This window comes from Orussus abietinus, unplaced genomic scaffold (genome assembly GCF_000612105.2).
Source record: "Orussus abietinus isolate OABI.00-Male unplaced genomic scaffold, Oabi_2.0 scaffold115, whole genome shotgun sequence".
In the NCBI taxonomy this organism is placed as follows: domain Eukaryota; kingdom Metazoa; phylum Arthropoda; class Insecta; order Hymenoptera; family Orussidae; genus Orussus; species Orussus abietinus.
In genome coordinates this window covers 180,380-193,073 of record NW_019394739.1, presented here as the reverse complement: position 1 = coordinate 193,073, position 12,694 = coordinate 180,380, and the positions used below count along the sequence as shown (strand labels likewise).

The 12,694-nt window shown below is 48.1% G+C and overlaps 1 protein-coding gene across 1 annotated transcript in view; it reads left to right on the top strand.

The window, feature by feature from the left end:
* Positions 1-12,694, top strand: part of LOC111673845 — a gene marked incomplete at its 3' end in the record, with an annotated part of 208,512 nt that overhangs the window by 34,176 nt on the left and 161,642 nt on the right. The window contains exon 2 of the mRNA XM_023433147.1: positions 691-1,554. Coding sequence (XP_023288915.1) covers positions 705-1,554 — 850 coding nt within the window. The remainder of the gene's footprint in view (positions 1-690; positions 1,555-12,694) is intronic.

Here is a 12,694-nt window from a genome sequence, read left to right as displayed (position 1 = left end):
GCTTTTATTAAGCCCAGGGGGGTCTCCATGGCCGATAAGATTTACGCCTCCGTGGGGTGGGTATTAGAGTAATTAGTAATCAGACTTTGCCGGGCATAGGTCATCGAACGAAGCTCCCGAGCGCGGCGCTTAACGCGAGCTTGCGACGTCTCCCAGGTAACGCCGCCGGCAAGCTCCCGGAAGCCTCGAATCGATAACTTGCCCAGGGAGAAGTTCCCGGCAAGGAGCTCGAGAGCTTCACCGAAAAGCTCCCGGTAAAGCCCGAATGCCCGGCAGAGAGGAGAGGAGTCGAGCTTTTCGCCATTGCGCGGGAATTTCCGGCCCCTTAGAGAAATTCATGCGATAAGGAAGGAAATTTCGTTGCCGACGAGCTTTCCCCTTTACACTCTTGAAAGTTCATTTACACCCTGCTTGCATCGCCGCAACCCTGAAAGGGATGAGCTTGCAGGCGGGTAATCTCGCCAAAAGGAGGTTGTCTACCTTGCCGACCAATCGGCCGGTAAAACGGGATCATAGAGAAGTAGTTTGAATGAGCTTTCGCTGGAAACGTGGATTTACGCGCGCAGTACCCTGTCGGTAAAGAGTGGGTTCTATCTGTTCCTGGATAGCTCGTAAGCTCAAGCTCTAAGTTCCCGCGGATAACGTTAACTGGTGTCGGTAAAGTCGGTAAAGGAACTCTCTCTGTTGCAGCGGTTCCGGTCGGTATGGAAGAGCCGAGGAGAGAGGAAGAAGAGAACGTACCCCAGAGAAAGGAAGTCCAGGAAGGAGCCAGGAGGGAGAAGAAGGGACGTCCTGGCCAGGGCTCCTCGGTGGATGGCAAGCATTTGGACGACCCCCCGAAGGAGCTGAAGGACGAGGACGAGGAGCCGGCGTATGCCGTCCTTGTCGTGCGAGAGGATCCTCGGAGGAAGGACCCTATCCTTGCTCGAGGTGGGGACCCTGTCCTTACTCAGAGGAAGGACTCCGTCCTTCCTCGGCGAAAGGACCCCGTCCTTACTCGAAGGAAGGACCCAATCCTTCCTCGGAGGAAGGACGAGGACGAGGAGCCGGAGTATGCCGTCCTTGTCTTCCGGGAGGATCCTCGGAGAAAGGACCCCACCCTTACTCGACGCGAGGACCTTGTCAATCCTTTGCAAGAAGACCCTGGCCTCAAACGACGGAAGGACCCTGTCCTTCCTCTGCGAGAAGACTCCGATCAACGGGAGGACCTCGTCCTCGATGGATGCAAGGACCCCGTCCTTACTCTACGTGAGGATCCCGTCCTTACTCCATGCGAGGACTCCATCCTCCCTCGACAGGAGGACTCTGCCCTCACTCTTCGGAAGGATCCCGTCCTTACTCTTCGAGATGACCCCGTCCTTACCTCGCAAGACGCCGAGGACTCGCCCGCGCCCGAGGACGGGGCTCGGGCGCAGGATGCGAGTGCCAACATTTATGACGAAGGCGCCTTCGAGGAGGATTTCATGTACTGGTCCAGGACGCGCGTTACCGTGATCTCGTCGGAACGCGAGGAGACCCGGGATACGTTTATGACGTGCTGCCTGAGAATCACCGGTAAGTGTTGAGCTTTTACGCGCCGCCTCGAGGAGGTCGTCTAGGGATCCCGTGACCAAGTGCGACCCTGCGGGATCACCCGGGAAACGTCGGAACTCGGGCTTTCCCGTATCAAGAGACGCTTTCCCGACGGAACTACACGTACTCATGGTGTGGCTTTTTTCGTCCCTCCATCGCAGAATTCGATGGCTTCCGCCACCCTTGACCGCTTCCACGGTACTCAGTGGTTCGAGGGTACTCGAAATATAAATGGGAAAAAATTCCGAAACGTCGCGGTACTCCCTAAGTACCTCAAATTTTTTTACGGATTTTCGGTGCCGAACAATTCGCGCGATTTTCCAACTCGATGATGATTCTCGTGGATAAATGTTTACGTTGTTCAAACTTTTAGTGGATCTCGGAACCCGCGCGAGATAGCAGAATTTGGATATCAAATTGTGTTTCTAAATGGCGGGAATTGTTCGCGGATACTCAGGTTTAGTTTTTACTAGACACAGGAAGGACTGACGATGAAATTGCAGGAAACGTTAACGTGGCGTTTCGTCGGCAATTTTTATTACGTTTGCGGTTACCGCTAGAGAGAGTATGCGAGTCCTTATCGCGAGGACTGCGCCTCTCGAGGTGTCCTTATCCTCGCGCCTGGAACCGTAGTTCGGTTTAATTCGGGGACACTTCCTTCGCGAAACTCCTTGGGCAGAGGTTCGCTGCGCGTCTTGGAATCCCTCGCCGGAAGCGCGTAATCGTAAAGATACGGAATCGCAACGGGCATGCCAAACTGGAAGTGCCGAATCGCCGTACTTCCAGATGTAACGGGTGGCGAGGTAAGAGCCAACTGGTTAAATCGTAACTAGCGACAGAACCAGGAATAACGACGACACTTTACACATATCCGACATGTCCTACACACCCCGCGATGGACCTCGAATATCGACTAGAGATATCGAATATCTGAAAGAATCGCAAACTAAGAAGGATATTCAGATATGCCCGATAAAAGATTAAAGAGTGGCGCATAAGCGAATTCCGAGTCATTCTAAAAAAAAAAAAAGAAAATCCCGCCGAACCAACGAAATGTTTTACTAATCGAAAGAATAACTATTTGACTGAAATAAATCGTCATATTTCCGAATAAATGCTGCATCGAATTTATTCCAATTCACTCGAGTCAGGTAATGATCCTTCGAGTTATCGGAGTATTTATTTGGTACCGTTCGAAGAATGATTTCTTTCACTCGAGGACATTTCGGTTCTCTTTTTCTCAGGGGAGGAAAGGATGAGAAACGTGGGCGCGAAAATGGCGGTCGGGAGAGGGCGATAATGGCGGGAGATACCAAGGGAAGAAAAGGGGATACGTAGAGGGTTTTCCAGGGAATGTGAGGGAGGGAAATCTTCCCTGTGGAGGGTAAAAAGCTGGGAGAGGGAAAAGGGTAACTCGGAGGAGACGGAACGACCGGAGAGACGCGGAAAACCGTGGGGCGTGTCCGTGAAGTGGCGAAACGCCCATTGAAAGGTAAAGGAAAAGTGGAGGCCATAATGCAGGGCGTTATAGGCTGTAAAAGTAACGGCGGAATTGCAAAAATCCGCCTGATGCAATTGGCTCCAGATCGACGTCGATATCCGATCTCGAGGCCCGAGTGCGTTACTTCCACGGTACCGCGTCACTTCGGGGGAATTCGCACCCGCGGTTTCGCGCAACGTGGGAACGCGTTGCCGGCAAAGTGGCTGGCCGACGTTACCGACGCAGCACCTTCGTGCCGCAACATCGAGTCACTCGAAGCTGGCGATCGCGTGTGCCAGTATATGCAGAAATTACTATGCAATTTGCCCCGGGATACATTTCACTCCATTTCTTTGCATCTCTACGTTTTACCAATTTCAATCTCCCTCTCTCGTTCGCGCGCACTTCGCGCGTCTCTCTTTCTCTCTTCTTCGGTCGCGGTGCATTCGGCAGCCCTCAGGAAAATACCCGGTTCCCCTTATGTGGACGAGTAAGAAAAGTATTAAACTCGAGAAAGAGAGAGGACTCGAGGGGAAGAACAAAAAGTACGAGCGCGCAAAAGTCGCGGAAATCACTCGGGGAATGCACGGTGCTCGGCGAGTACACGCGGAAAGAGTCACTTTGTTTCGGGGAATGTAATGTATTGAAAATGTTGCCGTAAATTCATTCAACCCTTTCTTCTAAAGGAGGCTCTCCCGTGGTTATGTCCACGTTCGGTGCGCTTGCAGACATTTTTACTGTTGGTGCAATCATTGCTGCGGTGATGTCCTTTTTCGAAATTGCAGATGGCCTTTTCTCCGTGCATTGAGACGATTACGATGGCGCCGACGTTTGTAAATCTTTTCGGGTCATTTATTGCCTCGCCCCGAGGATTTCGAAACGCTGGTCATCGACCGGGAAATATCCCCGAATATCCGCGCACCTCCGTGGGAACGGAAACAAGGGACCTGGCCACTCCTAACTTCCTAATTGCGCCCCCGAACATCATCATCGCCTAACATCGCCGAATGATCGCGGTCTTCTCTACGTCGACAAAAGTCGCGACCGAAACGCACCGCCCCCCCCCGCGGAATCGCGAAACCGTCAACGATACTTCACGTACACGCAGAAAAAAAAAACCTCGATCACTATACCAAAAAATTGTACATTTGAAAATCGACTAGCAAAAATATTTCCCATATACAGATTGGATGTATGATATATTTATTTGCAAGAGTTAGCTAGCGTTTCTATCATAGGAAGTTCCTCCGTGAGTACGTACATCTACGTATGATAAGGCTATAAATATTTTTGACGTTAACGCAATTACCGCAGAGTAGGTACTACTCTCATGGGAGGAAAATTTGTTCAACAACGTCGTCACTCGTTAAGGATGCAAACGTCATGAAGTTTCCCTGTGATTACACCTACATTTGGTTAAGCTGTAAACATTTCCGACGTTAACGCAATTACAGCAGAGTACTAACTCTCACGAGAGGAAAATTTGATCAGGAACTTTGTCACTTGCTAAGAACGCACGCGTCATTTTCCGCGCGCAGATGGCACCCCCTCTCCCTCCCTTTCTCCTTCGTGGATATTAATATCGCCACTCTGGGGAACATTAAGTTATTAACCGGCGGTCGCGCAATTAAACGCGCCCGTCCGTGGCGCGTTGACGCGCACCTCTCGCGCGGATCTTGTGCGCAATTTGCGAAGTGCGTGCACGCGTAAAAGTGCGTCTCTGTGATCTCGCGAGAACGGGATCTTCACGGCCGATCAAAGAGGCTGAGAAGCCTCCGCACACGTGCACAGAGAGGAGCGTGCAGTCGCCGTTTGAGCGGCACGTCGAGCCGTAAACGTCACTCAATGCCTAGGTCAACGTACGGCTCTCGGATCTTATTATAAAAGCGGCGGGTAATGTCGTTGCCAGAGCGCCGGACTGACCCTTGGCCCGTCGGTCGTCATTTACGCGGAAACGCGGTGAAATTGCGACTCGAGCTCATCTTCCTTCCCGATAACGTCATCTACAGGGCCGAAGTCCCGGCGAGAGCGTCGGGCGTCGCACTGACCGCGGCGCGTTCACCGACGGATTTTCAATCGGAGCTGTGCTTAAGGTGATATGACAGAGTGAATTTACATATCAAAGTGTGACAATATTTATAAAATATTTCTCCAAACTGAGTGCACCGAATCATATGAAACTTTAGCACGTGGTTCGAAAGGCCCCCTAAGGATGCTCGTGAGATTTCATTTTTCATAAAAAATTTTTTTTTATTTAGCTTAGACTAGGACCAAAATTACATTTTGTTTTTTCTGTGGAAAATGAAATTTTACGAGCTTCCGCAATCACGTGTTAATGTTTCGAATTATTTGGTGCACCCAGTTTGGAGGAAAAGCTTTGTAAGGATCAAGAGCGCCGCGCTCTGTGTGACGTATGATACACTTGGTGGGGTGTTGTGTCCAGCGATGTTACTCGCGTAGTTTCGGATCCGGTAGGCGAAATCTAAGAAATGAGGAGATTCTTTGAGGGTTTTCCTGGATCGGCTCGGGTACCGGTACGTCGCCGCGTCGTCGCGTCGCGTTAATCGAAGGAACGCCGGAGAAGCACGCGCGCGGCGCGCTACGTGACTCGACGCGGCGCGAGTGAGACGGAGCGAGCCGGGCGCCGCGGGAGAGAGAAGGACGCCGAGTGCTCCAATCGGCTCTTAGGTACGCCGAGGTAAACGCACTGCGGTTTGTTTACTGCGCAGCACGAGCCGCGAGGAGCGCGCCACCACGAGGAAGGGACGCGCGACCGCGGTGTGAACGACCCTGCCGAAAAGGCGGCCGCGACGCGGCACGCGCGGCCTTCCTGCGGAATAATCCGGAAACCCTGCTCTTCGCCTTTTCCTCGCGGAATTCGAGGGAAACCGAGGAGAAGGGAACCAAGGTCGCGCATCGTGCAGCCGATATACATGGAAAAAAGGACATCTTCACTTTATATTAGTTATTGTACCAAATGGCATACTTCACCTGTCATTTTCGTACAAGAATTATAAAGAAATCGAGGTAAAACTCCAGAAATCCTCTGGATTCATGATTTCTGGGGCCCTAATTGACTGCAGAGGGACCCCCGTGCCATCTGTGATTTCCAGGTCAATTAAATTTTCACCCCGAGACCTCGTATTACCATCGTTTTAGCATAGAAGCGCATACAACCCTTTTTTTGCCTTTATCGCGATCAAATGCGAGTTTATCGAGTACCAGAGTGTTCTAAATTGTCGTAAAATTGTCCTGACCTTTTCGATTCTCATATCAGAGCCTTCGATAATTGTATATTGATCGAAATATGAGAGCTCGACGCCATTTTGATTCTGGTCTGGGTTGAGTTAAAATTTTTTTAAAAAATCCAAATTTTTAATGTGTCAGGACAATTTTTAGATGATCAGGAGTGATGTGCCAATGTTTTGGACAGTTTGGTCTAATACCCTTTAAAAAATGTGTTGTATTCGAATCGACTGATTTTAAGGGGGTTTTATTTCACCTTAAACGAGACGACGGTGCTCTATCGGTCTTGGGATCGCGAATTCCTGGCGAGAGTTCCTTTCCTATCCGTGGGGACCTTCAAAGCCGACGGTTTCCCTTAATTCCGCAGGAATGATTTCCGGGTTAACAGTGGGTAGAGAGAATGGTAGGAAAAATGGCGACCCGGCGGGTGATTAATGCGCGAAGGTCGGAGTGTACCTCGGAGGTAGCGAGGTAGGAATAAATTAATTGCACCTTTTGAGGTATCGCTTAATTAAATGCAAGCGCCGTTTAAGGTACGTCTTAATTAATTGCGACATTATACCGTGCCAGGTAGAGCGCACCTCGTATGTCTGACGGGAAGTGGAATATCGACTCGGAGTTGGCAGATTTTGTTTGGCAAAGGGACGGAAAGAGATGCAGAGAGAGAAAGAGAGAGCGAGAGAGAGAGAGAGATCTCCTTTAACAATTCGATGTGGAAATAGAATTTGCCAAACGAGAACTCGAATTTACTTCGATTAAAATTTCACTTGAAAAAAATATATATATATACTTATTTTTTAAATTTCATTTAAAATGAAAAATTTAATTTCATGAATATCGCGTTCTTTCTTAGGACCTCTGTAATCACGTGTTGAAGTTTCAAAAGATTCGGTGCACCCAGTTTGGAGAAAAGCTTTATCAATATTTTGACGTTTCGATGTACCCTTTCATAAAACCTTAATCAAGGATTACTTAACGCGCGATTAGAGTTAACCCGATCCGACTTCAGTTGTTTACCAAACGATGGATTTCAATTTTCGATTAGCTTACTATATATCGATGTAACGTAAATTGCATTAATTCAAGATTAACTAATCATATGCAAGGGATTTCACGGTAGTCTCGGTTAGTGCCATCGAACCTAAATCTGATTACTTTTGGGATAACTAATTATTACCGGTGGTTCGTAATGCGATTCGCCCTCGCTAATATCACCTCGAAACTCGCGTAGCGAAACCGGCGTATAACGTCACAATTGTAACGAATAACGCTCACATTGGAAGAGCTTCACGTATCGCGAAGGAGGCACTTCGCACATAATTCTTCAGGTATTACTTTGTATGCAAGAGTTGATTTCCATGGCGTATGTAACGATCGCGAGCACGACCATTAACCTCTAACCCATAACGTGACGGCATCGGGCATAACGCTAACAGTGCGCAACACGGCTGAATTGGTGATAAATTTAAGTCGAGAGCTCTCTCTTTCTCCGCCATTTTCGAGGGTGAGAAGAGAGGGACCGATTTGCTCACGGCAAAGACGTGCATTTGACAAGAGCGCGTAAACCGCGGTTAACCCCTTGCCTTACGATTTAAATTCCAATAGCGCGTGCCATAAACAACAAAAATGTCGGTCATACATCGGGCCATTTCACGGTTTGGCTGAACGTTCAACGTCTCACACGTCTCTCACACGTTTTGTTCACGTTTGGCCTGATTGATATACCTCGTCTCTCACACGATATTGTAAGTTAAGAGGTTAATATCCTCCAGGTTAGTCGGGCAGGTAAATCGGTTAATCGGAGGGTTTAGCCCGACAGGGTTCACCTCATTCAGGTTTTACGACCTAACAAGGGATTATTGACTTTCAAAATGATGCGTCCTAACCCTAGAAGTCACATGGAAAGCGGCTGGAAATCACCGGAAGCATTCTATAGTTGACGCGTTGACACGAAACTAACGACAACGGTTAATTAACGATCAGTTAAAGTTAAGAGATTTTATCCGAATAAAATTGCGAGCAGGATAAGGAATCACTGGAAATCGTTGGAAATCATCGAGACATCTCCACGTCAATTTTAAGGCCAATCGTCAATTATTAAGAGTCATATTTATTACACGGAGAAAAGAAAAGAATTTCATTGAACCACGGAAATATTTTGTTAATTCAAGGAATTAAATGGAATTAACTCAAATTCGAATTAATTGAGGGTAACATTTCTTCGTGATTGTCAGACAATTTGGTTGAATTAATTTGAGCGAAATGATTATTCCTTGAATGAAGAAAATTCTTTGGTTCGAGGAATGTTTTCATCTCAGGGTATGGATTTATTGTGTGGAATCAATGGCGGTCGGGTCTCAAATGAGGATATCGTTTTGACCGATTTCTGAGTGAACAAGACCTCGTTTACGTCGGCGTCGCACTTGCCGGGTATTGCGTGTCGACCCTGAGGAGTCACAGGCATTAATCGTAAATCCATCCTTAGCTCGTCCTTTGGCCTTCGTTTAAATCCCGCCCCCTCCTCTCTGTCTAGGACGGACTTAAGGTTCCCTTTGTAGATTTCGCATGCCACAAATCGGCGGTCGAAGGTAAAACCAAGGACCATCGACCGTGTTCCACGGAGCCCGAACCAATGGGGCCCCGTGGACACTTATGAGGACCTTGATGGGTCCCTACACTCGGTTAACAGGCGCCTTTGAACGATTAATTTGCCTAGAAAGAAAACAGGCCATTAAGTCGTTAACTTCATTGAGGAAGGAAGGTCGAAACGTAAATGGTACCAGGGTGTCGAATTATATGGACCCGAAGGTCTATGAAGGTTGATAAAGGTCTATAAAGATCCATGAAGATCCATAAAGGTTCATAAAGACCTACAAAGATCACTACATTCAGTACGAATGTTCGCATATTTTGAGGCAACCATGCTGGAATAAAAGAGCTGGAATAAAAGAGCGACATACAATTTGTCGATGAAAAAGAACATCGCAACCATGAATTTGTGTTGTCCCGATAAAGAAATCTTTTGTTTGTTCTGAATATAACAAAAATGTTTCCGGATAAAAATTCTCCTGGTGCATTTTCCAGGTGTTGACGTTTCTCGCAGCAGACAAAATATCTCGTTATTACCGTGAATCCTTTTTCTGCGTGTGGGTTCTCGAAGAGGTAGAAATTTCCACTGACGGTGGGAATTTCTACTACGGACCGACTTACCCCATTTTTCATCTTCGCCGATACTTCCGGTGTGGATTAGTCGGGGAGGCTCGATTCGAGGGACCTGGTTTTGCAGGGCGATCGGTTCGATCGAGACACGATGGAGTCAATATTGACTCGTAGGAGGGGATCAATGGGTGATCCAAGTACGCGTTGCTGACGGGGGCGATCCCATGGGAAGGGAGATTAAAATGGAAGGGGGGCGTCGGTCGCTTCAGGAGCCTCTGGCCTGCTTTCCAACTTTTTCCGCCATTCCGAGCTCCTCCGCTCTTTTCTCGCCGGCAGGAATTAACGCCGCTGATTAAACCGGCGATTCTTTTTTTCCTCCCCTTCCTGAGATTTCGTAGCCAGTGATTAGTAAATTCATTTAAGGCGAACCGCGGCGGCGTAATTGAAACCCGATTTATCCCCCTGTTCACCGAGCGAGGATACCTCCGGTTAGCGATTACTTTATCGTCCTGGCGAAGCTGTCAGCGATGCATAAAGGTAAATTCCAAGGGGCCGCGATAATTTTGGAAATAAACTTAAGCCACTTAGGAAGTTTTTGCGCCCTCGAGGAAGCGCGAGGGTGGTTCGTTATCGACGAGGCCACCCCTAAAAGCAGTTTACCACGGCTCGCGGGTTTACGGTCCTAAATGCACTTTACAGGGCGAGATCACGCGTGCGGCTGATAACGGAGAATAAACTCGCTAGCGGGTGATAACGGAGGACAAAATAAGCAGGGCCAGGCTGGGAAATATCCCTACGTGGGATAAAACGCATTTTCCTCCGTCATCCCATCCTTGTCTCGACGGCGAGAGGGCTGCTCGTTTCATTAAACCGGGACCCCTCGCTTCGAGCGGGCATTTCCGACACGACTGGCGTAAACGTACCAATTTCCGGCACCCCGCGACAATCAGGAGGCCTTCGCCCCCCGCACCCCCGTGAAGAGGGGGTCGCCCGATGTCTGCATTTCGCGGGATACGGAAAGGGGCTTGGTGGCCACGATCCATCAACACCCTCCGATGTGCAACAAGTCTCCATAGGATTCGCTTCCGTGACGAAGGTGGTGACGAGCGAAATCGGACTTGATCTTGCAAAAGGACCGAAAAGTGGACTCTCGTGCGCGATTGCGAGACCAAGACTCAACCGCGGGAGACCAAGAGTCGAGAATGCACAATGACGGAAAAAATATATCGGACCAAAGAAACATTTCCGTGAGTACCGAAGAAATAATTCCTTAATCCGAAGAATTTGTCTAAAATGAACTATAATTAATTGCCACAATTCCGAAGGAACGTTGCTTCCAATTAATTCCAGGTCATTTGAGTCGAATGTTTTGTTAATTCAAAGAATTAACAAAATAATTTCTCTGGTTTGTGGATATTTTTCTTCTCGGTGTGAGAGCAAGATAAAGATGCTCTCCGTGCTCTTGGTCTTGCGAAAAGGGTAAAAAGTGAACTTTTTGGATTGCGAGAGCTGGATCAAAACTCAATTGTGGAAATGCTAAGAACAAGGCAAAAGTCAAGGCGATCGTGGTCTGGATCTTTTATTTGCTCGGAACTAAACTGAAGTCGCGTTGTTCGGCGTCGCGGCGTCGGTCGTTGGTCTCGTTAGAGGACCGTCGTGGTCCTTTGCATCGGGTATCAGCTGTTGCTCCTCGGGGATTCGTTTGAATCTCAAAAGCACCGACGATCCTGTCGGTCCTGCCGCAACGGGCTGCTGAACCTGCGGACCACGCGGCGCGGCCGTTCCGCGGCGGGACCACCTGAGTGTTCCTCGAACCCGACAGAGCTGAAACCCGCGAACGACCTGCGAAGAGATCGCTCCCTGACATTTAATTGTCGAGAATTCTCAACATCTCTTCACGAGGTGACCGCATCGCTCTGCCCTGATAACAAAAGAGAGTAAATTCGACTTATTTTCTGAGTTAAGGTGAAGCACGTCGAGGAACTTGATCGACGTCGATAGAGAATATTTTTCTAAATGCCTACGTTGCCGACGTTCGTTTTTATATTGACAGCTGGGTCGAATTATATTGGGCATTGTACTAAATGGCAAACTCTATCTGTCGTTTTCGTACAATAATTATAAAGAAATCGAAATAAAATTCCAGAAATACCCTGAATTCCAGGTTTTTGAGGCCCTAATTGACTGCAGAGGGACCCCCTGCGCCATCTGTGATTTACAGGTCAATTAAATTTTCACTCCGAGACCTCGTATTACCATCGTTTTAGCATAGTAGCACATAAGACACTTTATCTTTCCTCTATCCCGTTCAAATGCGAGTTTCTCGATTACCAGAGTGTTCTAAATTGTCGTACAATTGTCCTGACCCTTCCGTTTCTTATATTAGGGCCTTCAATAATTGGATATCGATCGAAATTGAGGATCCGAGGGGGATTTCATTTCACCTTCAATATGGCGAACTCAATAAGCAAGTTGGTTCAACTTACATTTGGAGCCAAATCTTATGCGTCGAGTTTCATGTTTCGTTTCGTCGGGAGGAAACCAGGAAACGTGCCAATCGGATGGCGAGATGAAAAGCGTGCAAGGTCGGATATTCATAATTAGGATCATCGCGGAATTTATAGCGTTGAGAGACGCATCCGAGGGTGCACCGTAAACTTGCAAACCGTGCAGATTTTAACGTCGTCGCAATAAACGCGCGGCGAGGTAAACGAGGAAAGTTGGACGTTCGGTCGTGTGTACACGTTGCAGGAAGTAATCGGCTACTAAATTCACCGGTATTTATGCGTACTCATTATGCGACCACCACCAACTCCAGAGACCTGCTGGGCACCCATTCGCGAACGAAGTCTTATGGGAACTTAATCCCACGGGCAACGAACGCAAAAGGTCTGCTCCTGGTAACTTTTAATTAGGATCCGGACCATGCCGCCCCGAGAAGCCGTCTTCGGGTCCCCGTGTCTGTTTTCCGTGACATAAGCCAAGGGAAGCTGTGCGACTTTCCGCGCCGATTCTTGTCTCCTTTTGCTTGCGCTAAAAAAAAATTGCAGTCATAGAAAAAAGAAAACAGAATTCCTATTATTTACCTAGACCAGATCATTAGATACCCCCTTACAATTTTTCTCGTTAAAAGTATCAGATATTTCTGGCAATTAGAGATATGTTTCCTCGGTAAGCATAACATTCCTGGACGGGACAGGAATTTTGCATTGGAAATTTTCTCAATCTTTTAGAAAT